The sequence below is a fragment of the Symphodus melops genome (genome assembly GCF_947650265.1).
Source record: "Symphodus melops genome assembly, chromosome: 8".
In the NCBI taxonomy this organism is placed as follows: Eukaryota; Metazoa; Chordata; class Actinopteri; order Labriformes; family Labridae; genus Symphodus; species Symphodus melops.
Genome location: NC_136698.1, coordinates 22,501,503 through 22,529,391, shown reverse-complemented (window position 1 = coordinate 22,529,391; position 27,889 = coordinate 22,501,503). Strand labels below are relative to the sequence as shown.

The 27,889-nt window shown below is 44.4% G+C and overlaps 1 protein-coding gene across 1 annotated transcript in view; it reads left to right on the top strand.

The window, feature by feature from the left end:
- tbl1xr1a (TBL1X/Y related 1a) overlaps positions 1–27,889 on the top strand; it is a 34,228-nt gene that overhangs the window by 2,144 nt on the left and 4,195 nt on the right. The window contains exons 2-11 of the mRNA XM_079350051.1: positions 13,058–13,123; positions 23,839–23,940; positions 24,615–24,760; positions 24,843–25,068; positions 25,196–25,328; positions 25,605–25,746; positions 26,315–26,378; positions 26,777–26,874; positions 26,978–27,038; positions 27,160–27,281. Coding sequence (XP_079206177.1) covers positions 23,883–23,940; positions 24,615–24,760; positions 24,843–25,068; positions 25,196–25,328; positions 25,605–25,746; positions 26,315–26,378; positions 26,777–26,874; positions 26,978–27,038; positions 27,160–27,281 — 1,050 coding nt within the window. The 5' untranslated portion in view covers positions 13,058–13,123; positions 23,839–23,882. The remainder of the gene's footprint in view (positions 1–13,057; positions 13,124–23,838; positions 23,941–24,614; positions 24,761–24,842; positions 25,069–25,195; positions 25,329–25,604; positions 25,747–26,314; positions 26,379–26,776; positions 26,875–26,977; positions 27,039–27,159; positions 27,282–27,889) is intronic.

Here is a 27,889-nt window from a genome sequence, read left to right as displayed (position 1 = left end):
TTGACTTTCGTATTCTAAAACATGTTCCAAACATTTTCTCCATTTTTCAATGGTTATGCTCATAGTAGATGCTAAACCATAGAGAAAAAAAACAAAAACTTGTTGTGTCAGGTTAAACTGGCGTATCAAGCGGAGCGATGTATCACCAGGGCCCCCATCACTGCTGGCGTTAGCCACACTGGACAAATTAAATAACATTGTTAAACTGCAGACAAGTTAAAATAAAGATACAAGATATAGTGTTTTCTGATCTTTGGACTAGTCTGTGGGTGTGAATGTAAAAGTGTGTTTTCACAGACTAGGATCATCCCAACGTTGGATATTGGTTTGCTCTAGTGGTAACAGGGGGGAAAGACTGAGAAAAAGCAGAAGATTTATGCGGACAACACTGCGTCTATGGTTTTTTAATTTTTTTTTTTCTCTTCCTTCCATAATACCACTGTGTAGTGATAAGTTACTGCAAGAAGTGAATGAAAGAAAGGCACTGTGGGGTGTAGAGAGAGCTTCGTAGCATCAGTCAAGTCTCGAGTTTGAGCTCAGGTCGGGTTGATGTTTTTGAGCTGTGCTCTTCAGTCCCTTCAAGATAAGCTCTGAATGGCTGTAATTAACTTCGTGTACATTTTACAACCTCCGTAGCTGATAAGCTTGATTGGTATTAGCAGCTCTTTGTCAGCGAACAAGCTTGTTGACCATATTTACGTTGACCCATTTTCTCTGTGTGGAGTGAAAGTACCTCCCTGCTACTATATAAAGACTTCTTTTGCTGAGTTTGAGTTTACTCAGTAATGTCGAATGAAAAGAAAGCACTTACATGTAGCATAACTAGGCTGAGACCTTGAAATACAATGCGAAGGCTCACAATACACACTGAATTAGTGTATTAGTCCTTGCTTTCACAGAGCCATTGCTGAGAGAACAGGACACAAAAAAATCTGGTTATTTTCAGAGCAGGCAGCTGAGTCATGTTACGTACACAGGACACATTGATTAGTTGGCCTTATTAAATCACAGAGGAAGAGTGCTGGAGTAGTACAGTTATGTAAGCGGTGCTCGTCAGTGTTGTGAATCGAAAAGGGAAAAGACAAAATGGACAAAGAAGAGCAGTGAGTGAAAATGTCTTCCTCAGTTAGGTAATGGCCTGACGAGAGACGCACAAATATGGAGCAGTGGTTTGAATGCTCGAGTGAATTAAACAGACTGGGAGATGAAATACATCACTGGGTGGGTTTTTTTTTGCAGGGTGGCAGAAATACTATAAACGAAACCAGAAATGGTGGAATCCAATGCAGAACATAAACAAAGTACAACATGTGGAGTGAAAGTCACACAAACAGTGTGGATACAGATCAGTCAGTGAGCTGATGGTGTGACGGCTTCCTGATGGGTTATACAACAGATCAGAGTCAAGCGTCTGCTTTTAAAACCATTTTTACACCATGCAGACGTCAAGTGGTTCGAGGCAGCCGGTTTAAACAGGACTTAAATGTCGCTTTGAGAACCGACATTTCGTTTTTGAACAAAATCGTCTGCTGGAAAGAGGTCACGACTCGTTACTCGTCACTGGTTGCTGTTGCAACAGCACGGTCCAAATTAAACTTTTGTCTCGATGGTCAAGGTTGACAAAAACAAACCACGGGCCAAACATGGGTTTTTTTCACCTTTCAAAATGTTAACAATCATTTCAGTGCACTACATTAGATTTTAAAGTCTTGATTTCCAAAAAGTGACTGTTGAATGTACCTTCAGATCAAATTTGAAGGTTTTTTTGACCGCCATTTCTCACAAACCTTTCTGTTTGCCTTGTCCTCCTGCTGGTTGGTTCTCCTTTTTTTCGGTGGCGGTGTATTTCAGTTTGGATTGTTGGCTGACACTTATACTGCCACACACTAGCTATTTAGGTAACCAGTAACGCTAGCAGGCAGCGGGCCAGCTGCAGCAGGGTGTGTGTGTGTGTGTGTGTGTGTGTGTGTGTATGTGTGTATCAGTGTCTGTGTTTTAACCTGTCCCCGCGTCGCTCCGACATGGGCACAGCACAGAGGCAGGAGAGAAAAGCTGCAGCTACTCTACAGTCAAAACTCTGCACAGCTTTTAAATGACTGGTACAAACATTCAGCTGTGATGCTGCAGACAGGCCTGTCACATTTACTCACCAAACCGAATAACCTCATTTGGTACCCTAATACAAGCCTATAGACATAACATCACTCGCCCTACACAAATGGATGTACAGATACGCTGGCGAAAAAAAGAATGTCTGCTCCTCAAAGCTCCGCCAGCAGAGAGGAGGAGGAGCGGAGCAAAGGCTTTACAGGAAGGCAGATGACCAACAATGACAAGGCATCTGGAATAAAGACTGATATCACATCAGTTTAGGGAAGCAGACGGACAACTCTTGGATGGCCGACAAAAACTTAAGAGTCAGACAGAATGGTTCAAACCTGGCCTGTTCTTTTGTCTTTGTGTAAGGGAGGTTACGTAACACTTGGTTGGACATTTCATCGTGGAGGAAAAGAAATGGTTTAAAATACCAGTAATGCTAAAGATTTCAGTCTCTAAAGCCCCGTTCCAAACAGCGGTCTGGTGTGGATCAGTACGGTTTGGTTCAGTAAAGACGAATCCTGTTTGCATTTCCACAGCCAACCGTGCTTTATGTGGTAGTCGGCGGCGTCTAAGCCGGATGCCGATAGCCGCGTTAGCTACGTAATAGCGTGACGTAAGAACAGGGCGACACAGTGTAGCCGACAACGCTAATAAATTCAACAAGAAAGAAAAACACGACACAGTAAACAAGCCAGGCAGAGCCCTGCGTGTCCAGATGTACACTTGAAGCACAGAACTGAACATACGGCAGTAGCTCAGTCGGCAGTAGCTCAGTCTGTAGGGACTTGGGTTGGGAACCGGAGGGTCGCCGGTTCAAGTCCCGGCACGGACCAAGTCCGGAAATTGGTCTGGTAGCTGGAGAGGTGCCAGTCCACTTCCTGAGCACTGCCGAGGTGCCCCTGAGCAAGGCACCGAACCCCAACAACTGCTCTGGGGCGCCCTCCGTGGGCAGCCCCCTCACTCTGAGACCTCTCCATTAATGCAGAGTGAAAACCGAATTTCCCCTCGCGGGATTAATAAAGTATATAAAAAAAAAAAAAAAAAAAATACAGAGTGATGATGCTGTACGGGGAGAAGTGTGACGATAGGCTAACTACATAGCTTTGAATTTGTTAGATTTGTTAGCTTAACCTTTATTGAACATTGGACGAGTGTCATAGCGCTGCACACATTGGTCAAATCAGGGTTGATACCGATGATTGTTTGTTTGGTGTCAGATTCCCACCATGCCGGCATCTTCTCTCATGTTTGACAATGAAAATAGAGTTTGTTCAACAGGTGACTTCATCTCAACAAAATCAAACCTCCTCTGAATCAGTGGTTAGGAGTACTGGACGTCAGCATGAAATAGATTTGGTACTACCAAAAAAACATGCAACAATATTTACAGATGCACTGATGTCTGTCGATCCTTCCCCAGTGTTCAATAATAACAAGAAGACTGATTTATGAGCTTGATATTTCGTATACTTTTGTGACCCTGGTCCTACCAATACAAACAAGTGTTTTCCTGATTTGTAAACTATAAAGCACGAGGTTATTTCGAGACTATTTCTGCATTTCTGTTGTCGCTTTTCAACAAGCTGCTTTGTTCTGCAAGAAGATTCGGTGGAAATGTGTTAAAACTCCTTTTATCTGAAAGCTTATTGGTTGCTGTGAATCTCTGAGAGCCCAGAGGCGTTAATGGTCCATCATGGTGTGATAGACCACTAATGACGCTGGGAGCAGATGTAAAGTTGTGATGAAAACCACTTTCACATTTTAAATACATTTCTAGGTTCACACTGCAGCCAATAAGTTCAACACAAAAGAAGAAACAAAGGATCCTAGGAACATCTGTCTATCCGAGGTCGTCCATGGGGCGGAGCTACACGCTGACAACAGTTGCAAAAAACAAAAACAGCCTTGAAATTACTCTTTAAAAAGCCACAGGATATTTGAACATTATGCGTTTTGTGTTTTTTTTGTCCTTTATTATCACTGTCACATGGTTAGTGAAGATTCTTTCGACCAATCAACAGACTGCCGCGTGTCCAACCTTGAGGGTCGGATCGGTACGCTTTCCCCAGCAGAAGGGTGCCAAAAAAGTTAGATGATACAGATCAGTTATTTTGGTACCATTCCCAACTCCTGACAGTGGAAACGCCACTAAATGTACCGAACCGAACCGCTTCACGCTGGCTCAGAGATTCAGAAATAACGGGACTTTAATCAGTCAGGATACCAACATCCTGAGGCCGATTTGTGAATGGAATAACGCCGATCTTTGTCAGGTGGAATCTAAACGCTAAACGGTGCCGTGTCAGGCAGATGGGTGGCTCATCTTTCAACACACACACACACACACACACACACACACACACACACACGACTTGACAGCAGTCACATGGTGTGTGTGTGTGTGGTAACCTCAGGGGTCAAGTTCAACATTGTGAAGAATGTGTCTGTGCCGGGTGGCCCCTCCCCCTCTTTACCCACAAGGCTTTGTAGTTTACGGGCCTGCAGCCGCTCTCCTTCTCAGAGACTGAGGGTTATTATCTAAGTCCTGCAGCTCCTGTTGGCCGGCGTTTTAGCACATAAGCGAATAAATGAGAGGCACATCTTTATTCTAAAGATGCAACAGCTCCGATATTTTCTCATTTTTCTTCTTTATGAGTTTTTCTTTCTTTCACAATAACATTCGTACAATACAAAAAAATCAAATATTGTTTTCCAAGAATGAGCCTCTACAATCCCTGGGGCCAAATATTGAGTAGTTTCCTGTTTCTGGGGAAACTATTGTTCACTGTCTAAACTTCAACAAGAATATGTTGAACTTTTCTCTCCATAATCTGCCACGAGTTGAAGAGCAGTGTCGAAACTGTACAAATTTCTAAGCAAGGTATTTGTGCAGTTTTGGCAGTTCATGAGTTCCTCAGTGGATCCTTAAAATAACAAGAAGGTACGAGAGGATCACTTCAGATGATCTTCGTCTAATGATTTAATGTTGATGCTTCTTTTCATCTTGTGGTGGCCTCACAGCAGCGCTCCCTTGTCCGACTCGGTGCTCGACTTCAGACCTCTGATTGAGATGATGTTTCAGCAGCTGTGTTTTTCTCTTTTATTTACAGCACACTTGAGATAAAGCTCAGTGTGGCTTCACTCAGTGTGGTTGACCACTGCACCACTTCCAGATGACTGCGTAGCTTCTTTTTTTTTTATTGGGGAGAGGGGATGAACTCCTTGGACCTTTGAGCCATGAGAGTTTCTGAGTTTGAAGCTTAGTGAGGTCGAGTGTGTTCCAGTCTTCACGCTAGAGAGAGAGACAGAGGACTCCATGACCTCGTGCTCTTCTTCTTTCGTCTCTGCGATGCCCAGGCAGATTTGTTCTCCTTCCTGTCAACATCAAGGTTTGATACGTGCTGGTGTTGCTTTGTGCTCGCTCGGTAACTAATTCATGTCTCTGTTTATTGAAGGGCTGACTTTAACACTCCACAGTTGGGAAGTCTCCGCTGTCGTTTCAAAATAAAGTGGAAACCGTTCGACTGCAGGAGTCTTGTTTAGATTATATGGCATTGCCCCCCCCCTCAGCGTAGAGACGTTATCCTCAGCTGGAGCCAAGTCGGCTCACCAGCAGCTTCACAGCCAACATTTACTACATTTGGATTGAATTGGCTCCATGACGCATGTATGCGTGAATGTTTACGAGTGAAACCTGCAACGCACATTCTGCAGTGTTCACCACTGAGCCACTGGACCACGTCCGCACAGCCACGGTTCGAGATCAGGACAGTCCAGTAAAGAGAGTTGTTCTTGTCAATGCAGTTGACACAAACATCAATCCAGTGTTTGAGTCTGTCTTTAAGATTTTGGAAGCATGACACAGTTTAGTGAGTGTGAATAGGTGAATGCAGGCCGGACGTCGGGGTCCCTTCAAGTTTCATTGAGTTGCTTTCATTTTTGTTGCGTGGCCCAGAAGTCATCAAATGGTTACCAACATAACCATCAATTAGTGATGGTTTAAAGTAACACAGTGTGTCCTCATTGGTTCTCATAAAGATGAACCTGACTCCTGCCATAAGCCAGTCACATCCTCACCATGACGACCAGTCACATCCTCACCATGACGACCAGTTACATCCACACCATGACGATCAGTCACATCCACACCATGACGACCAGTCACATCCACACCATGACGATCAGTCACATCCACACCATGAAGACCAGTCACATCCACACCATGACGATCAGTCACATCCACACCATGACGACCAGTCACATCCACACCATGACGATCAGTCACATCCACACCATGAAGACCAGTCACATCCACACCATGACGACCAGTCACATCCTCACCATGACGACCAGTCACATCCTCACCATGACGATCAGTCACATCCACACCATGACGACCAGTCACAAAACCATGACGACCAGTCACATCCACACCATGACGACCAGTCACATCCATACCATGACGACCAGTCACATCGTCACATCCTCACCATGACGACCTGTCACACCTCTGGCTGCTCTCACCTTGATACACATCACATCATCGTTATCTAAATCTTCTGAGCACGTTAGATTATCAGCATTATCACAAATACACATTTCTTACTTTTAGAACCTGAGACGTCTCACTGTTTCTTCTTAGCTCTTTTTTTGAGATGCCTTCATTCAACCAGTATTCGCCTTTTCTGAAAACATCTACGTGAAATCATTTTCTACAAATGCTTGCTGGTGTCTCTGATTAAATCACAGATCAAAAGTCTGTCAGGAAAGGGAAAAGGGAAGGTTACTTTTGCTTTCCATCCAATGGAAACTCCCGAGTCATGCTGGTGTCTGTCCCTCTGTTGCTTCAAAGAAACCTCCGCGGTACAGTGGGCGTTCTGCCTGATGACCTGCCAACACACGAACGCCATGAGCTCCACGGACCCGTGGAGAGGATTGTGTTGTGTGAACAGCTGACCTGGCGGTGTGGCCCCGTGCGGGATTGTTTTCATCAAACATGTTTGGTTTTGCCACCATGAAGAATTAGTTGTGGATGGAAATGTGAGAAGGAGGCTGTTCTTTGATGATGCACAGTGCAGAGACGATCGACTGTTCTCAGATAATATTGGACATGTGCTTGGTAAAATGATGACTGTTTCTTTAGTTGCAGACAGCGGACATGTTGTGAAGCAGATTTCAGCCTGTGCAGAGTCGTGTTCATGGTGAGTGGTCTGACATGGACCAGTGGAACTTGTATGTCAGACAGGCTGATGTCAGAGGCACTAGTTGGTCCAAGGTAGTGCTGGGCGATGATATGGCCTAAATTTGATGTCATGATTTTGACATTCGATGACTTTGTATTGACATTGGGTCATGTGTTGTAGAAATGTGACATACTTTTTGAAGTTGGTACTTTCTTGATAGAGAAAAGCCAGAAATCTTATTTTTGTCTTATGTGGATGTAAGACAACAACTCCCAGAATGCACAGCGTCACATAACACTTAACAAGGAGAGGAGTTTTGGTGCATTCAAGTCGTATTGGAAAAAGGAGTTTCCGTGTTGTAAACTGCACATGAAACAGCTGCTCAAGTCGGCTTTGTTCATGTTAACATACTTTTTATCCACACGTATTGCACATCAACTTTTACTCAAATATTATTTTGACAAGAATTTCTCCAAGTTGGGAAGTTTCTCCAGAAACTTGGACCACCCGAGCAGCACTTGAATGCAGCATTATTTACAACAACATACGGTCGTTTGGTCAACTGATTCTGAGATTTCTCTCAGAAGGAATTGGCGTGTTGGAAATTCCTGGCAGAGAACAGACTCTACGTCTGTGTCCATAGACAAACAGTCTACCCCGGCTTCATCTTCCTTCTCACAGCCACGGACCAAGCCAGCTAGCTGGTGCTAGCAGCCAGCTCACCGCTATACTGCGGCTTGTACAAAGGAGCTACAAACATCTGATTCAAACACAAGACCTTCAAAATCCCCTTCAGTCATATCAGTTAGAAGTTGAAACATTCTCGTTTCTTATCAGCTTTCTCTACGGAGACGGCACCGGCGAGTCGGCTTGGGTTTCACTGTCTCACAGCCGCCGTCTGCTGAAGCCGCCTTAGAAGAGAAAAATCGATTTTCCCCTTCCATATCAAGCATTAATTAAACATTGATCGAATCAAACTTCATTATATGTCGGCCGGCACGAGGTCAAGGTGTTGCTTCGGGTGGTCTGTGCCTCTGAACGGGATCCTGTGTTCATGGTAATGATCCTGTCTGTGCTCACTGATAGCTGAAGATCTGTCAGCTGACCTGCCGGAATCTTTGCACGCCCACTCCTCTGTTCCTGTGTGATGTGTTTCCTCTTCCTTATCTGCTGCTTTTCTGCTTTAATGAGTGTCTTCCTATCGGAGGGTGGCAAAGGTTAACTGGTAGTTGGATGGCTGTCGAGAACGTTTTGGTCAAGTTGATAGGTTCGGCCACATTTACACACTTGGTTAATGGCGTCTCTAGCGTGCAGTGAGTCCAGGTCGTCCTTCAGAGGCCACAAAGTCAACTGTGCACAGTCAGATTGTAATCTTCAGTGTGGTTGTAAAACAAGCGCTACACTGAGACCAAGTTCTCAGCGGGGATTGTTCGACACAGCCAGGGATCTCTGTCCTGCTGGTCAGAGCAGAGCGTGGGCCAGTCCACAGCGAGATGGGTTTGCTGGTTTATTCAGACCCATATCCTGCCTGTCAGAGTGGAGAGGGGGCGAGGGGATTTGCAAAACTAGTCCTGTGCTCAAAGCTTTGAAAACAATGTGCCACTGGCAGCCAGTCAGAATGTGAGGATGAGCAAAAGTCGAGCCAACTGTCACTGTTGCTCATTAGATTTGAATTCTCACTGTTGCCGCCTACATCCGAGAAGCACACAGTGTAGACTTTGGTTTTTTTGCTCATGTGTTTTTAGTTGTGGAAAAGCAAACCACACAAAAGTTTATGATTTGGTCTGTGTCATGTTTTGTAGTCCTTGTGTAGCAGAAAGAACTACATTTGACGTACCAATGATTTAAGATTCCTTTGGTCACAGTGACCTCCTCGACACTAAAGCTGAGTGGGAGCTGGTGGCCCGGGGGCCTACAGGTGTAAGCGTAGAAGAAGACATCATATTGTAAATGCGCCCACAGCTCCACTCAGAGAAGGAGGCTTTTGATTAACGCTGGCTGACCGCTCCCGTGTCTCTCTCAGACCTTCAACCGCGACACACTAACCGTCACAATTCATCGATCGCCATCTACTTACTCCTCCGGGCGTCTTATTAGTATGCACGAGGTATGGTGTCTGCTGCAGACTGACACAGGAGGGAGGCAGCGATGTCACCCCATCACTATGTTTTCATTTGGTACCTGTGGGACGGGAGCTCTACAGTACTGCACAGTGACTGACGCTCAGAAGTGTCCCGCACACAGCAACAATATTCAAACATCGACAAATGTTATTGAAATGGATCATGAGTGTATTACTACATGTGTTACTGTTTACAGTATTTACAGCGACTTGGTGTGGTGACTTCTGCAGCACCAGAATTGTAAGCAGGTTGGTAATTAAAATCCAGAAATCCATTCAAGTCCTCATGGCGAGTGAGTTTAGTTGCCCAGGTATTGATATTTTTAATTGTTTATATTGAAGTGTAACATCTGGTGTAGTGAAACCACATGTTATAACACACTTAAAGCACGTTGCATTGACTTCACATTATGCAGAGCACTGCAAAGCAGCGTCTATCATTTGGTACTTGCCAGACGCTGACCCCAAACCAGCTCTCCTTCACTCTGCTTTTGTGTTCTATACGAGAGAGGAAAAAAGCCCGGCTGCTTACTGCTGAGTGCTGTTAGCAGAGCTCTGGTCTATTGATTGTGTTATTATCAGTTAGAGCTGAGGCTCAGTGCTGCTCAGAAAATGAGGTGATTATGGAACATATTGGATTGGCTTTAGCTCGTGTGTTATGGCTTTGTAAGAGTCAGTATGAAAGGCAGGCTGTTGTCATAGGGGGGCGTTACCATAGTGATATGAACCACGACTACTACAAGCGTTTTCATACTTTAGAAGATGGGATGTTTAATGTGTGATTCTCTATTAAAAAAAAGATGATTTTGTCAAAGATGGATTTTCACATCATGTGATGAAATCAATGTCACAGAGTAAAGCTGGCTGGCTAAATCTTTTTGAGTAAATACTCAATATTTCTGGCCCTAAAGGAGTATGCACCTTTATTATGTTCGGCCTAAGACGACATGGTGTGCATTTTTAAAATGAGATAGAGCAATAATATCAAGGTTTGACCAAATCCTTTTCCGTAGACGGGACTGTGAGAAAGCCTCTCCTACCATACCATCAGCTTTCAACAGCACTGTCTCACCTCCCTTTTCTGTCACCCTCTTTTTTTTTCTCTCACCACTGCTATTGGCTTTGAGACGCGGTCGTGATGTTTACCTTGCACAACAGCCCACGACTTGGTCAACCTTGATGTGAAGGAGGACGCTTACACGCACATCATGTGAGTGTAGGGCAATCCAAAGACAGCATCAACACAAAGCGACTCTGTTTGTCATGTTTGTATGTGTGCCTTTTCATTCACTCTGGACATTGTTAGAAGAATTTAGTTGGCATTACCCAACCATAGAAAGAGGCGAGGAGGTGTTTCATACAGCGTGACACAGTTAAAAATCAATACACATTTAAAGCTTTAAAAGTGTTGCAGCATAAAGATAGTGTGTTGTGTATAAAGGGCCAGTATCAGGGATTATCAAAACAAATATATATATAGTTTTGAGGTTGATAGCAACTTATTTGACTCTTGATTAAACTACTTATCTACCCTAAAGTAGGGGAAACTTGAAAAATTGAGCAAACGGAATTAGAAGCAGGCTGAACCAGCATCGGGTTTGTAAACAATGTCAAACGAGTTGCTGAGCGTGGCTAACGCTTGCTAGCATCGCCAGCCTTCCTCCAGGTGAACGTCCACATGTACTGAGCATGCTTTGCTCCCGTCGATGTAATGTAATCACTCAACAACAGACTTTGAATCGTTTTGAAGTGAAAATAGATTGTGAATCGAGTCGTGAGCCTGAGAATCTTCCTATAAACTTCTCTTATGATATGATCTTATAATCTTATGAGATACTTATGTGGCAGTTTAACATGACACAGCATGCATACAACTTTTTTCTCCTTTCAAATCCTCCACACTACCAGATGCTATGGGTCTACTGCTGCTTTACATCCAGGTAGTAGAGCTCCAGAAAACTTCTGCGTTCTTCTGGGTGTCTAAAGAATTCAATCCTGATGATGAACTATGTCAAAACGGATTCTTACTAAACATAAAGCTCTCCCATTACCTCTGAATAAATGCAGATGGCAGATGTTCCGCTTGTTTCGTCTGAATATTTTAAAGTTATTTTCTAAATGAGCCTTTTACCTTTCTACAGTTTTCCCTTTTAATCTACCTGGTCCATTCTTAAACTGCAGAGCATCCCGGTTTCCCTTTGTGCTTCATACACCCTGGTGTTTGTGTACATCTTTGCCTGTTGGCATGGTAACTGATTAAAGGAGAGCTGTTCATATTTCAATTTTCTTCAAAGACATAAATCTTGTGCTGCTTCTACCACAGCAGAGCTGTGTTCTCCAGCTCTGCAACCTTCAACACTTTAGTGTTTTTTTTCTGGCCACACCCAACAACTCCTGCTTTCTTTGTGGTAACATCGCTCCCTCTGTAGCCTCTGTGGAGGGAGAGACAGCAGAGCCAGGGAGGAAGGGAAACAGAGGAACCAAGGAAAAGAACGACTAAAAGGAAAAAAAAAAAAATCAAGGTCAGAGAAAATAGGGAGGGAAGCAGTGAGCGGGTAGATGGAGTCTGGCAAAAGAATCTTAATGTTCAGTGATTTCAAGGCCACTCCACAGTATTATGCAATCTGGCAACACTCTGACGCAACCTCAATCTGCAGTCTCAATAATTACCACAGCACTGAGCTGCAGTTAAGCTGAACTTTGTGGCTTCATGAAGGCAGTGCTGATTGCAGCGTTTCTCACACTGCTTTGTTTTAGCTTCAGTAGGGCTGTGATGGGAAACTTGTCTTCATACTAACTCAGGAATGCATCGTCAAAACAACACAGAGTTCACATCATTAGTCAGCTTTAGACTTTGATGGTTTTATCTGTATAGGTACAGAAAGCAGCGTGTTGGTGCTTCCTGCCATGAGAAGTGTATTTAACATCTGCTAGAAATGTGCACAGCAGAGTCTGTACACACACTGGACTAGATCTGAACATTGATTAGATTAGCTCGGGTTAGTGTGTGTGTGTGTGTGTGTGTGTGTGTGTGTGTGAGTGAGTGATATTATCAGCTGGCTCTATTTACAATATGAGACATTCTGACCTCCATCTTGTCGGCTGTGAAGCCCTGGGAGACAACACAAATGTGATATTTATCAAGGGTTGGTTACTATTGCTCATAGGTATGTGCTCATTTAGTCCAATAAATGGTGAAACACATCAAGCCTTACTAGTCGGCTTCAGAATGACTCTTCAGTTTAAACAAATACTTTTCATCTACCTGCCATCAAATGTTTTACTCAAATTGCAACCCAGCCTCCCACCACTAGTCGGGGCTGTAACCGAAAAAAATATTGGCGCTCTCGCTGGCATTCGGACGTTAAATCTGCAGGAAGGACTGAAGGCAATGTTCACGTCACACTCAGCAAAACAAAGACAATAAAAATACATTTTATTTCATGTTTTCAAAAGGTTTAGACCCGTCAGTCTGACTTTACAGTTTTGTTCTGTGAAATAAGTCGCCTGGGAACATCTGCTGATAATGTTGATAATATTGCCTCCAGCAGACTGTGCTGTCAGAGAGCGCTCACACAAATACTTTAGTCGTCTTTCCATTGATCTATTTCTAAAACCTCTGACTGAGTTTCCTTCCTCTTCTTTGTTGCAGCTTCTGAGCTGATGGTACAAGGCCCTGACTGAACATTGTGGTGGTGCATACAGACATACTGCTGTGGTAAGTGTCAACCTCCAGCCGGATATGACCGTTAAAATGTTTCTCCTCCACTGTCAACAATAGGACTCATGCAAAATGTTTCAGGAGTCAAGTCATGAAAAAGTCAGTGTGTGCAAACCTTTCAAAGGTTACACCGAGGCAGTGATATCTATCACAACTCCCTCACTTGATCGTCGTTGTTGCTGCTTCCCCACATTCCCCACCAACCGTATTGCTTCCTGTATCCCTTCCCCTCCCTCCTGTCTTATTTTACTGAAGGAGGAGGCTTTAGCTCTGAACCACACACAGTTCCAGAAGAAACTGTACACTCTTCCTGTTTTGAACTTTTCTACGGTCCAGAACATTTCCTGTGAACTCTAACCAGCAGTGCACGGTTCAAGACTGGAGCCTGACACGCCCTCCGTCTCCAGTGGTGACGGCGGTGTTTGTTACGCTCGGATGCCCTGGGACTTTCCTTCTGTTCGACATAGCGTTCATGTTGTTCTGTCCAACCAAGCTTCTGTGCTGACAGCCTCGTCCTGTTTTATTGGGGGGGCGCTTTGTGTTCGTCGTTTATTTCACTCTTTACGCCATCACTCAATACTATGACTGTTATGTCATCCATTGTGTTAATAGTGTGAGTAGGCTTCAAACACTCCTACATGTTCCTCATTCTCAAACCAGGCAGAAACCAAACATCAAGTCATTGTGCAGGGATTCCTGGAAACAATATTCTATTGCCATTTTAATGTGTAACAGATGGGTAAACTTTATGGATGGGGAAAAGAACACTAATGTCACAGAAACAGATTGCTCTCTGTGTCGTCGTGCGGAGGACGGCATGCAGCTCCGAGTTCTGGAGTTGCTCTGCACGGAGAGTTTGCTGACTTTGAGTCGGCGCTCTTCAGACAAACAAGACGCCCAATTTGTTTGTTCCCTGCAGAGACATTTCAGCCCTAACTCGGTGTTTAATTTCACACAGCCTCTTTGTGTCGTTTCCACAATGTAAAACGTCTTTCATAACCCCAGGACTAAGTCAAAAATGGCTACAATTCACGAACACGGTGGAGATTTTGGAGTGTCGCCAAATCTCTCCGGAGTTACCCGACATTTTTCTGCAACATGGCCTCAGATTGAAGGTTTTCTGGTTATTGGTGCAGTTGGGTGGGATTCCGGGTTGCTCTCACAACACAATACGACAGCAAGAGAAGAAAGAAGTCTTTGTTTCAACCGAATCAGCCCACAGTATTGATTCATCCCAGCAGTTCGCCTAGCTGTTAGCTTGTATGCTATGTGGCCTCCATTCTATGCCCCCGTTCTCAAAATACACCACAAATATGTGAGACACTTCTCCCCTAGTGGCTCCTTACTCCGAGCCAGAAATTCCACACCTCTTGCTGAGGGCTTGTCCTTGGTTCAACTTGATGCTCAAAAAACCTTTTTAGTGTGAGGCAAGGAGAGGATCATAGAAGTATGTAGAGGCAGACAAGTGAGATGTAAATAGAGATGCAGCATGGCTGATGAAGCGTGAGATTAGGCCTGCTACTGACCTGTTTTCATTTGTCTACAGCGCGGGCTGACAGGCACAAGTCTCCCACCTGGTGTCTTTGTTAATGAGAAATAACCGACACTGATGGTCCGGTGAATTTGACTTTTTGAACAGGAAGTTAAGTTGAATTTGAAATATTTGATTTGTTTCTAACTACACCACACTATGTCTTTGGCATTGTGCTTCCATTTTGAGTTACTTGTGTGCAAAGTCAGTAACCTGTGACACTTTGTGGGAAAATAGGGATTTATTTAAATGGATTGTTTGCAGTAAATTGCCTCATGGGGATTGAGTTCTTTTGTGCAAACATCTTGCTTTAAGTTACAACTTTGTTGTTGCCGTTTTGCGTTGTTGCCTGAAGCGGACAAACTCGACAGCGTTGACCTCTCTGGGAAAGGAGAGCCGAAGAGTCTATAAAGAGGAAGCTTTTGCATTGTGTGAGCAGAATCACTCCACAAAGAAGCGTGGTTTACACACAGTATTGAAGGCATACTCAAAGGTATTATCTCACTAGCCACAGAAGCTTACCAACCATCCCTGCAGCCCCCCCCCACCCCCCCAAGCACCGCCGAATATCATGTCAGTGTGGGAACACATCGAACAAAGACGTTTGTGTTGTTGCTCTTTATGAAATACAGGACAGGGCCGTGTCCAGAGGGGAGACCAGGGGCCCCTCCTGAAATCTTATTGGCCACCACAAAATCTAGAACTATTATTGGCTATTAGCCTTGCCAGAGGTGGCACTTTGGTTAAAATCCACCATTCAAGAAGTGTTGTGACAGGCAGCTCATAGTTTGTTTACGTTAAATTGTGACTTTAGACTTATTGTTGTAAGTCCTTAAAGAATGAAGATGTTTATGATAACTACAAGTCGACGTGTTCGTGCAGACGGAAGAGGAAATTAAATGCTCTTCATGTAGCTGTGAGCACACAAACTTAGAGCCACCCCTGCACAAGTCAGTGCCATAGTTGGGCTAGACACACACTAGACATTTATGTGAGTTTGGTTCTGCATCGACATGTTGTTACAGAGATCTGTTTTTATTTAAGACAGCTGGACGATTCAATGCTGTCGAAGACAACAATATTAAAATATAGATCATTTTACAAAATGTAAAGCTTTTGTGTAACTGTCTTTTATTAGCTTTGCATTGACCTCGTAATAATGACAGAGTGAAGGAAATGTAATGAAGTCTACATTTCTCTATTTGTGCAAACCTCCTGCCCAACCTCTGTACTTCAACCTCTGCACACACATTGAATTACTTACAGCCACCTCAAAGAATTACAACCAACTACCCGGTTTACAGAGCTTGCTGATGACTCATACAGGAGCTGCACAGAGGGTAACCTTATGAAGGCGCTTCAATTAACCTGCATTTGTTTTCTTCTTTGTAAATAAAGTGTGGTGCTGCCAGGTCTCAGGGGGCTTCCACAGGTAACAGACTTCATCCCATTTTTATTGTAACACCAAACTGAACTCCACACCTCGCTCCCACCCACAGTGGGCCAATACCCCGAGCTGTCGATAAACTGGCTCACACTGTTCGTCTGTGGCAAAACCACCAAACCTCAGTGTGTTCCTGGAAATACATGCAAGCCTGCTTGTTATGTCAGAGTCTGTGGATTAACAGCTCACTACGATAAAACCCCACCAAACAACTGCTGGTAGAAGGGCTTTAAGTCTCCTTTTCAAAATGTCAGCCGAGTAGAAACTCGTCTATCGACTGCAGCAGGATGTGAAAGAATAAAAACAGTGAAGATATAAGATGATAAAGACTTAGACAGCGCGCTGAAGGAACAGCTTTGTTTTTGGTTTGAGAGGCTGCTGCTGCTAAAGTTCAACATGCACTCTGAAAGTCACTCACTATACCTTTAACCCGTGTGTAATGGGTCTGTTACCTCTGTCTGTGGGAAACATGTTCCAGGGACAATTTAAGAAGTGAATTTATATACACCAAACTACTGGAGCATATCTTAAAACAGACATGAAGAAATAAGAAGTTATTGGAAAAAAAACTATGTTGGTGTCAGTATTAGCTGTGATTTTCACATCTGTGCATCTCTCTTTATTCAACACAAGCTTTATGAGGCAAAAATGTAAAACGTGACAACAAATTCAAATATATGTTTCTGTTTTTTTTATTCTAAGCGTGAAAACAGCTAAATGACAACAACAAGGCCTTACAACGTCAAGAAGACGTTACATCATCTCCACTGATACTCCGCACCCTGACTGCTCTGCAGATTTACCACATTTTATCTTTGTAGTACACGTTGTCAATGTAACATCAGGTCCCATTACAAGAACTGGAAAACAAGGCGTACTACGACTGATTCCTGATGCAAAGACACTGGACCTTCTAAAGAGATTTCTTGAAGTCATTGGACTCGTGACTTTGGCGTGTTCTTCTAATCCCAGCTCTCAGTGAGATAACCACCTCTGATTCAGTGGACCTCACTGACCTGCTGCATTCAGACGGACGCGAGCTGCCCAGAGCAGGTTTAACCGCCCGTCAAGCGAGGCTAGCTGGCAAGGCCCACGTGCTACCATCTGTCAGCGACAGACAGCTAGCCTTCCTGACCTCACATAGGCCATTTGAGGCAGAGCCAGGCTTGCCGATGCAATCTGTCACTTTGAGAGCCCAGGAACTCGGGAGAGGGAGAAAGGAGAGCGTCAAGCATTTCTTAAGTCTGTGCACCTTCACAACTGCACTGAGGGGAAAATCAAAACATGAACTTTAGTTTATGCTACAGTTATCTAATGCTAAAGCTTAGCTCTTATAGTCTATGATATATCATATCCCTCTATCTGTCAGTTTAGATTGAGGATTTAAACATACACACACAGTGGTTTTTTTTCAGGGTCTTTCAATTCCAATTAGTCAATGAAGCAGGCCGTTGTTTTTAAGTAGCTGTTAATTCTAGTGTCTGTGAGTTTCCCAGGTTGACTCTAGAATAAGTCAATACAAGGTGGCTCCGCTCATTATCAGGGGATATCAACATTTGATAAAAACAGAACACAAACACAAAAAGGCCAACTCCCACTGAACATGTGTCTTTACACTCAGCACGCAAACATTTGACCAATAAGGTGAAGCCTTATGAAAGCCTGCAGCGTGTCAATGGCCGTACGCAGTGACCTTAAATGTTAATCAACAAGATGCCCGTCCATACGCTCTGATCTGGAATGCAGTCCATGACTGATGTTCAATCACTGCAGCTAAATCTGAGCAACCGTGATCATCTCTGCTGTCATGACACATAGCCTCTAGTGTTGATAGAACAGGTGCCTACGTCAAGGCAGGTGTATTTTCCAATGCCTGAAGATGCGCTGTATCGCATGGGAAGTTGTTTTGCTGAGCACAACACTACACATTGCACCTAGCTCTGCTTGACCAGCCACGTTCAGACCAAACACATAACACAGCAAGCACATTCTGAGCGGGTTTGCTCTGGTAGACTAAAGCTGAAGCTTGGTTTGAAGATGGCGTACAGTAAACTGTGCCGGGTGGTGGCTGAAGACTAAGAAAGAATCTGATTCTCATATGTGACTCTGACTGGGCACACAACGACTTCATGCATTTTGGGGTGAGAGACTGTAAAAACCATGAGCTCTGTCCTCTGACTGAATATATACAGCTGCTGCTCTCTGAGAATAGAGCCAAACTGTCAGCTCTCAGTGACGGAGCCTTTAAATAGGAACGAAGCCCCCTCTCCACCTGCAGAGTCGACTGCAGCCATCACAGCTCGGGTCTGCTTTAGTTCACTGACGCTGAAAACGTCTTCACAGAACATGAAACAGACACGCGGTGCGTTATTGTCTCAGACAGGGAAGGGACTAAAGAAAACACAGCACACATCGGTGTGGTGTGACAGTTTGTCGGTTTCCTCCTGCTTTAGTTTCAGGGGATGCACCTGCCATGGAAAAAAAAAGAAAAGACTTTCCACACATGCAGCCTGTGCCACCAACATGATGTGTTCAGACTGATACAGAGAAGATAACAGCTTACCTCGTTCACCTAAAAGCCACAAATACAGAAATAATTCACTGTGGATATGAACAAAACTAAGACTGAAGATTGAAGTGACCCTGTTGGAAACGCTCTTAGAGGCATAGGGTCAGGTTCGTATCTCGGCTGATGTATGACGACGGCTTCAGGACTGTTTTTATCAGTGTTTACACGAGGCTGAAGAAGTCAGCGTCGCTGTCGTTATGTTTTGAGTGTAAATGTAGGACAGCAGTCATGCTGAACCTGTCAGTCCATAATGTTCCTAACATGATATGTCAGTATAGTCCCGCCCCTGCCAGAGCTTTTCTGGGTTGTGTGTTGAATTAGTAATAAAATCAATCATCAGATCAGCACTGATGATTCTCCTCTTTGAAAGAAACACACAAACACGTTCTCTTCTGAGTGACTCTTTGTCCCATACATGAAACACAAGAGGAGTCACTCATCAGTCCGTGGCGGCCTGGAGTAACGTCAAGTTACGAAGCCGTCGCTCACTAAGGGTCCGTGATGGATTCATGGATGGAGTGCTAAATAGACTCATGCTTGTTTATCCGGGGACAGCGCTCAGGTTGTTTTTCTCCTGGAGGATCTTGACTAATATATTGGGGGAAATAGTCGATTTTCATGAATTCATAGTTACTTTTATTTTTCAAAATAAAAGCAGACTACAATACGTGAGGGGGCCATACACATTTGTGATGGGGCTGTAGCGCCCCCTAGCCCCGGGTGTATTGCTGTGTTTGTGTAGCCTTCTGACAACTCACATCACTTCTTCTACCACAGGTCACACTAAATCATTCATACACAAATAGCACAGGCTGCTATGTAAAGCGCCCTTCAGTTTGAACTACTCCATTCATACACATTCACACACCGCTGATGCAGCAGTGGGAGCAGCTCAGGGTTCACAGTCTTTCCCAAGGACACATGCTCATGTGGCTGCACGAGCGGGGGTTTGAAGCCCCCCCCCCCCGACTCTGCTTCCGTCAATCCCAGACTGTCGTCCATGTTTATTTAGATTAATTAGAAGAGTGTGTGTTACAGTGACACTGCAGAGAATGCTTTGCAGAATTCACTTTGCACGGACATGCAGTAAGAGATCTTTCTAGAACACGTCCGACAGCCTGACCCTGACATTTTCAGGAGTAACTTGTTCACTCACGTCTCCCACAGGATCAGGAGGCCAGCCATCGAATACAAAGGGCTCGCCAAGATGGAATCCTGTGCTTTGATGACTGATTCTTCCTTTATGTCAGTGCGTGTGTAGTTGTACGTATTTGAGCATCAACACATTATGAAGAGGTTTCAATACATGCACAAAGAACGCACTGGACTCTAGCTTCACCACGCTCATCCCACTCGCGGGGGACCACACTCCACACTTTGTAGTGTGGAGTGTTAGAAAAGGCTGATCAAGTGATGTTACTCAAACAGAGAGCAGCAACAGCAGTATGAGGAAAAAGTGACCCTTTTGGTCACATACATTTTAACCTTCTATCCACAGTATTCTACAATTGAATAAATATAAACAATAAATTAAAAGACCCTGGATAACCTAAATAACCTAAATAAATCCAATAAAAACAAATGATACTAGTCTGTTAAATGGTCTCTCCTTATCGGAGCGCTTATATCAGAGATTTTAGATGCAGTCTATATTTTTTTCTGGCTGATATGGGTTCGGGACGGCCCTATAAACTGAGGTGAAAACGCTTCATGAATCAGTTTGAGCCGAGGGCACGAGGATCACACGGATCACATGGATCCGTGAGTGACAGCTCTGTGTTGCTTTTCGTTTCACTACAAGTCAGTGCATGGTCAGCCGGTGCAAACAGACTCATCATCGCCTTGAAACACAAACTAATGTGTCATCAGAGCAGCGGAGAGAAGGCTTGACTGATGTGCAGTACAACGTGTTGTGACAGGAAGTGGAACGTTGCAGCATATTGAACAGGTGCAGGTTATTTTTATCACACTTCTTTGAGTGAGCTCAAGCCTTTGATTGCTGTTTCATTAGCCCGTGTTTGACTTCATAAATCATGTATGGCGGCCGCTAACCCGGGGCAAATATGATTTACTTAGCCGTATTGATTTGATATTGTGACGGACAGAACCTTCCTCGCTCTCATCAATACAAATTCATGTCATGGTTAGCAAACAGGTTATCTGTGTGGATTCAATTGCCATGTCCTGATTTTTTTTTTGCTGTTGATTGAATGTCTCTCTCTCTCTCTCTCTCTCTCTCTCTCTCTCTCTCTCTCTCTCTCTCTCTCTCTCTCTCTCTCTCTCTCTCTCTCATTGTGCTGGGACCTGAGGTAAGAGTTACTGTAAAGGCCAGTTTGCGACTGGCAGCAGTCACAATGTGGGGGGGAGGGGAAGAAATGCAGAGACAGAGATTCCCTTCTCTGCGCCCCCCCCCCCCCTTTTTTTTCTCCCACACTGTCACCACAGAGGATCCTGCCTGCAGATGGTGGCTCAACAGCGCCACTGCAGTGGGATGGTGGTGGAGGGGAACTGCAGCTTGGTGTTTACAAACCCAGGCTGTCCTGTCCCCTGGCGCTGCAGCTGTCAGGTGGGATTTGAGCTGAGGGGTCGGCTGATTTTTGACTCAACAGTCTGCAGGTTTTTTATTTCAACCCAACACAACAGCAGGTCCTTTTATTTTTACTCCACCTCCTTTTTTTTATCTAGACTGCTGATCATATCAGCTGCTTTTGTGTGCTGGATTCATTATAACTCAGCTATAGCGTTCATGCTTATATGTACTCTTACATTACTGCAGCAAAGGAAGAAATAAACTCTTCTTCCCAGCAAGAACAGAGTTCTAAATGTTGTACATCCAAACATTTTATCTGGTTAAATGACTTCAATTTCATTATGGGTCAGTCTGCACATGTGATGTGACATGTGTGAAGAACAATGACAAACTCATGGCTATAAAGACCCTGACACACCAGACAGACGCCTCATGATGCTTTGGCCAAAAAAGTTGCACTTGAACACACCACAAAGACTGCAGAGAGGAAATCACTCTCCATGGCAGCAGGCGGAGGTAGTCCGCTGCTCTGATACGAGAAGACCACAGTCACGCACCACTCCTCATACAGGTACTAATCGAGAATAACGTCCGAGAAAAAGTTTCCCGAACCCTTGTCAAGAACTGAAACCTCCTAACAGCCAATCAGAGTGGTTCCTCCCACCGACGGCATAGACCGACGCCGATTCGCTAGGATCACAAACCACGGCCTTGAAAATGAACAGAGCTAGGAACAATGACCAGTCTCTAAAAGACTTCTGCATCTTAAGGATCATCATGTCGACCATGACTTTAGATAAACAGCGGCCGCTGGTCAAGCTCATATTTGCCACAGCGTTCAGGGCGTGGCACGCTAGGAAGCTAGGAGATGCTGACCTGTTTGCAGTCTGCGAAACTGGAAGTGAACGTTTCCCTCCAGCTGTTCCTGAGGTAACCACAGGTCAACGGTCACAAACCACATGTCAGCGTGTTACTCTTTTAGACGTCATGAAGTCCCCCCCTCCAGTCTTCATCTGAGGTTGTGTGTTAGATTTTGTTCGCTCCCTGCTGACGCTCAGTCCGTGGGAAAACTACTTCCTGTCTCATTAGAGACACTGAACAGGTAACTGTCGCCAAGGCAACGTCGCAGCCAATGCCATCACCTCCTCTTCTTCTGTTTTGGCACAAGTTTGACTCCTGCCTTTCGGGCATGGTCACGTTCCATAAACAGCTCTGCCTTATCTCACGTGCAGGTGATGTTTCATGTTATTGTTGCACTGACTGCACGGCAAGATCAGTGAAAAAGTGAAAGTGGGTAGACGCACCTTGGCTCTTTTTACTTCACACAAGCCCTTTGGATTGTGTCACCGTATCCTGCTGCAGGGACAGTCTCTGTCTCATCTAGTTTATGAGCTTCATCGACTTCACAAACACAAACGCAGCATCACTGTGGAACACGTTTGACATTTCCTCCGCTGGGTTGGTCTCTCTGCAGCGGTAAGGTCACAGGTCGTGCTAAATGTTTTTGCTCTTTCCGGACGACACACATCTTTACATTCTGGGAAATGAAATGCGAGCCAGTGGCCACAGTACCCAGGAGACCGTTTCATCCCCTCAATGCCATTAAATGCACAGAAAGCCTGCTTCTTCCTCGGAGAGGGGGCTGCAGAAAAACCCCAGCTCCAGGCATTTACACGGCTGATTATTCTCAGGGGAGAAGAGCTGTGAGCCTTTGGTCCTTATTTGGAATGAGCTCTCTCTCTCACTGTGTGAGATTCTACAGTTGTAGATTCCCAACTATTTTTAGTTCATGAAACCACAGACACAAGCTATTTTACAATCATCATTCCCCTGAAATGTGCTTGGACACACAACAGAAGGAGTCATACTGCTGGAGGGGATTGGTCCTGATGGCTCGTTCTCACCCCGTACTTCTTGTTTGAGCAGTTTACAGTCGGATAGATGTTTTCATGAGATTGCATTTAGAGATCAGAGGCACGAAGGAGCAAGAAATATCAGAATCAGGTCACGATTGGGTGTGTCGGTCGTCTCTTAGGTTCCTCATCATAATGAATGGTTATGTCACAGAAACAAAGAGCACCAGGTGTAAGACAATGGGCTCTCATTAGACACACAGCCACTTTTTTGTAGGAAATCCTCCTGTGAACGAAACCTTAAACTGAAAGAGGCTAAAGTCCCTTTTAAACAAAGACATGATTAAAGGGATACTTCAGCCATTTACATGAAGCTGTGTATCATTAGAAACATGGTAGTAGTGTTGAATGGTCGTGAATCCAACCCTCATTTTGCCCTGAGACGAGAAAAATATGTTTTTCTTTGCCTGAAGGTTTTCTTCATGTGATGCAAAAAGCGTCATATTGCATCACATGAAGAAAACTTTCAGAGCAATATTTGACCAGTCTTCATCAAACTGCAACAAAACAAACTGTGTGTGTACAGACACTTCATAACAAATATTATCTGGGGATCCTTTACAAAAAGGAGGTCTAGACCTCTTCACATACTTCGCCTTCTCTTTATCTGTGTGTGTGTGTGTGTGTGTGTGTGTGTGTGTGTGTGTGTGTGTGTCTCTGTGTGTGTATCTCTGTGTGTGTGTGTGTTGACTTGTCTGATGAATCTCTCGCTCTGTCTGTTCCAGGCTAGCTGTGTGCGTGCTGACCTCATGGTGTAACTGGAGTAAAGATGAGCATTAGCAGTGATGAGGTCAACTTCCTGGTCTACAGATACCTACAGGAGTCAGGTCAGTCTGTCAACCACTAACTTCTACTTGCTTCATGTTTGAGTGATATCTTGTTTTTATGGTTTTGCTTTCTGAAATATTTTTTATGTTTTAAATCTGAATCTACTGCAGTAAAGCTGATGAACCGGTAAAAGTCAGTTTTTACATTTTGTACCTATGAAGAAGATGGGTCCACCGCCTGCACAAAGTAGAATTGATCACTACGTTTTGATTAGAGTTAGTGTTCCTCAGGCTGCTGATTTTGTTCGTGTTGCGTGTATATCTTACCTATGTTTCTTTTCAACAAACATCTTAATACTAGTCGGTGTTTAAATCCACAGTAGATGTTGGCATTAAATCAAAGCTCATCCATGACAGGAGAGAAAACATGCAGACAGTATTTTGCTCCTTGGCACATTGAGTAGGGAGATAATGTCTTGTTGTCATATCTGATATTAACACCAGTCATCTTCGTAACTATCTTTGTCCACTCGCTCATTGAAGGTTGGACAACATAGTGGAAAACAAACTGTTGTAAATGGAACTCATTATTAACGTCCATTTGTTGAAGGACATTTTCGTGGTCACATCATAAAGACTTCATGAATAATAGGTATTATAGGGAAATCCCTCGAGCCTGTCAGTAAGTGTTTGATGAAATTATTGGAGGCTAATTTTGTTCTCCCTCCTCTCAGGGTTCTCCCACTCAGCGTTTACGTTCGGTATAGAAAGTCACATAAGCCAGTCAAACATCAATGGTGCTCTGGTTCCCCCTGCCGCCCTCATCAGCATCATCCAGAAGGGCCTGCAGTACGTCGAGGCCGAAGTCAGCATCAATGAGGTACGATGCCAATCAAACATTTAAAAGAATCTCCCCCATGCTCCTCTCCTCCGTTCTGACCTCGTGGTCCTTTCATCCTCAGGACGGCACGTTATTTGACGGGCGGCCCATCGAGTCTCTGTCCCTGATCGACGCTGTGATGCCTGACGTCGTTCAGACCAGGCAGCAGGCGTACCGGGACAAAATGGCCCAGCAGCAGGCCGCAGCATCAGCACCGGCATCGGCCACCGGAGGCAGCATAGCTGGCAACACCAAGAACGGAGAGAACACTGCCAACGGGGAGGAGAACGGAGCCCATACCTTAGCTAGTGAGTTATACGTGTAAAGAAAAGCGTGAAGCATCTTAGCTTCCGGCAAAGACCGAGGTCATGACAACATCTGAAGGTCATTCGTAGATCTTCGTTAACTTGAATCCCCATTCCACTCTTTGCTCAGACAACCATGCAGACCTGATGGAGGTGGATGGAGACGTGGAGATCCCTCAGAACAAAGCCATGGTGCTAAGGGGCCACGAATCAGAAGTCTTCATCTGTGCCTGGAACCCTGTCAGTGATCTGCTGGCATCGGGGTGAGTCCCTCTAAACAAACACACAGTACTCACGTTGCACGTTCTGCACACAAGGCAGCATCACTGGAGAGACCGGAGCTCACAAGGTAGACAGAGATGATCCAAAGCTGGACTCTAAACAAGCCTTCTAAAGTGGGCGTCTTAATCCCCCAGCCACGGGGATGCCCCTGAGTCCTAACTGCAGCCTGACGATCATCGCTCACATTAGAGATCAATCAATCATACAGAAGGCTTCGTACGACCATTAAAACAAATGTGTGTGTGTGTGTCTCTCAGGTCTGGGGATTCGACAGCTCGTATCTGGAACCTGAGTGAGAACAGCACAAGCAGCTCCACACAGTTGGTGCTGAGACACTGCATACGAGAGGGAGGACAGGATGTCCCCAGCAACAAAGACGTCACCTCGCTAGACTGGAATGTAAGAGCGCTCACACACACACACGCTCACACACACACACACACACACACACACGCACACACACACGCGATGTAACATGTGAGTCACCCTCCATGGGTGCTTTATATGAAAATATAGAACTAGGTCAGAGCTGTGGCGGTTCTCTTCAAAGTGCTGTTTTATAACAATGCGTCACAACACATTTAGGATTGTTGTGCTTATCATTGCAGTGAGCACTGAACGGACGTGCACACACAACCTTAATAACAAACCACACAGCTCCTGTACGCCACAGAAAGGCTCCTTTCAGTCAACACGAGCGCTCTGCACAGTTCTGTGGTTAGAAGTGGGTCTGAGAGGGGAATTTTCCTGCAGTCAAACCAGTGGATTGTAAACCTGAGCCAGGGGCAGAGGCCAACATTTCCTGGAAAGAATCCACGCTGATGGAAAACACAGAACGGCTCTCATGATAGCAGCTGAATCACAGCTAATGCTCAGTGAGCCGCGACTGTGAAATGCAAATACTGCAACTGCAAGAAATGAATCCAATCAAACCCCCTCACACTGTTCTGTGCTTCTCCTTTGACAGAGCGAGGGCACGCTGTTAGCAACAGGCTCCTATGACGGCTTTGCCAGAATATGGACGAAGGATGGTGAGATGGCTTTGATTTATTAAACATAAGCGTTGTATTATTTACCCTGTAGGAAGCTAAATTCAAGATCGAGGCGATACAACTCCAATTTGGAGTTCTTGATAACCAAAGGGTTTTTTTCTCTTTGAAAATTCTTCCTCTGGTTTGTTTATTTCTCATGTTATGTTGGTGCATCATCAGTACTACAGATTAAATGCCACATGGCATTAAGTATATGCTGGAACAACACTGCCACCTAGAGGCACATGTGCATACTGCAGTCAAGTCACTTTGCCATGCTTGTATTTTTTTTCGGTGCTTTCTTAATTAGAACCCTAAAGGCTCGGTGGTGGTGTTGTTGTTGTTGTTCCAGATTGGATACTAAACCACATGTTCCATTTGTTTGTTTTGCTTCACAGGAAACCTGGCCAGTACACTGGGCCAACACAAAGGTCCCATCTTTGCCCTTAAGTGGAATAAAAAAGGCAATTTTATCCTCAGTGCAGGAGTAGACAAGGTAAACAGGAGATCTTTGTTCTGCTGAATAGATTGAACAAGCCAATGAATGTACTGTGTAGATTGTGTTAGCTCTAACTGTGCATGAATATGTTCCCTGCCAGACTACAATCATTTGGGATGCCCATACAGGAGAAGCCAAACAACAGTTTCCCTTCCATTCAGGTACAATAGCATCTCTTCTTATGACTAACATCCTCACTTTTTTAACGACTTCTAACCTTGATATAATGCCTGTCTTGATTATTTTGGATCCATCTAATGTCCGTCCGTCTGTCTCCAACAGCTCCAGCACTAGACGTCGATTGGCAGAGCAACAACACATTTGCCTCCTGTAGTACGGACATGTGCATCCACGTCTGTAAACTGGGACAGGACAGACCCATTAAAACATTCCAGGGACACACAGTAAGTGACGTTTGAACTGAGTGTGAGTGCTGTGTTTACACTCCACCACCAGGGGGCTCTAAAGTAGAGGCTTTAAGGGGAATCATGGAAGTGATTCTCTCTCTTCTACTCCAACCCCAGATGAAAAACTCTGCGTTGACCTTAGTCAAGGCAAACGAGGAAGAGTATATGTTAGAGACGATGCATACGAGTATGATTGACGTTTTTATCACAGCAGCTCTCTACCTTATGTAACAATAAACTGTCATGGTGGCCCCCATTAAAGACATCCTAAGGATTTCTCTTGCTAATCTAATTGTAGGAAATATTTGCATCGTGTACTCAGTCCCATATTTTTGTGTAATCATGAAATATTACACCTTTAATCTCTCCTGTCATTCAGAAATAAAGCCGCTCTGCTTTGTTGTTGGTTTGATATTGGGTTGGACGTCAAAAAATTGATCTTGATTATTTTAAAAGAAGAGTCTGATATCTTTTTGTTCAGCCCTTCAAACATCGGAGATTTAACTATAATAGAATATATCAGAAAACAAGGAGTCCCAATGTCTGTTTGTTCCACATAACCTGCAGACATAGTGAGTGTAAAATTAAATTAGCATATCTTCCAA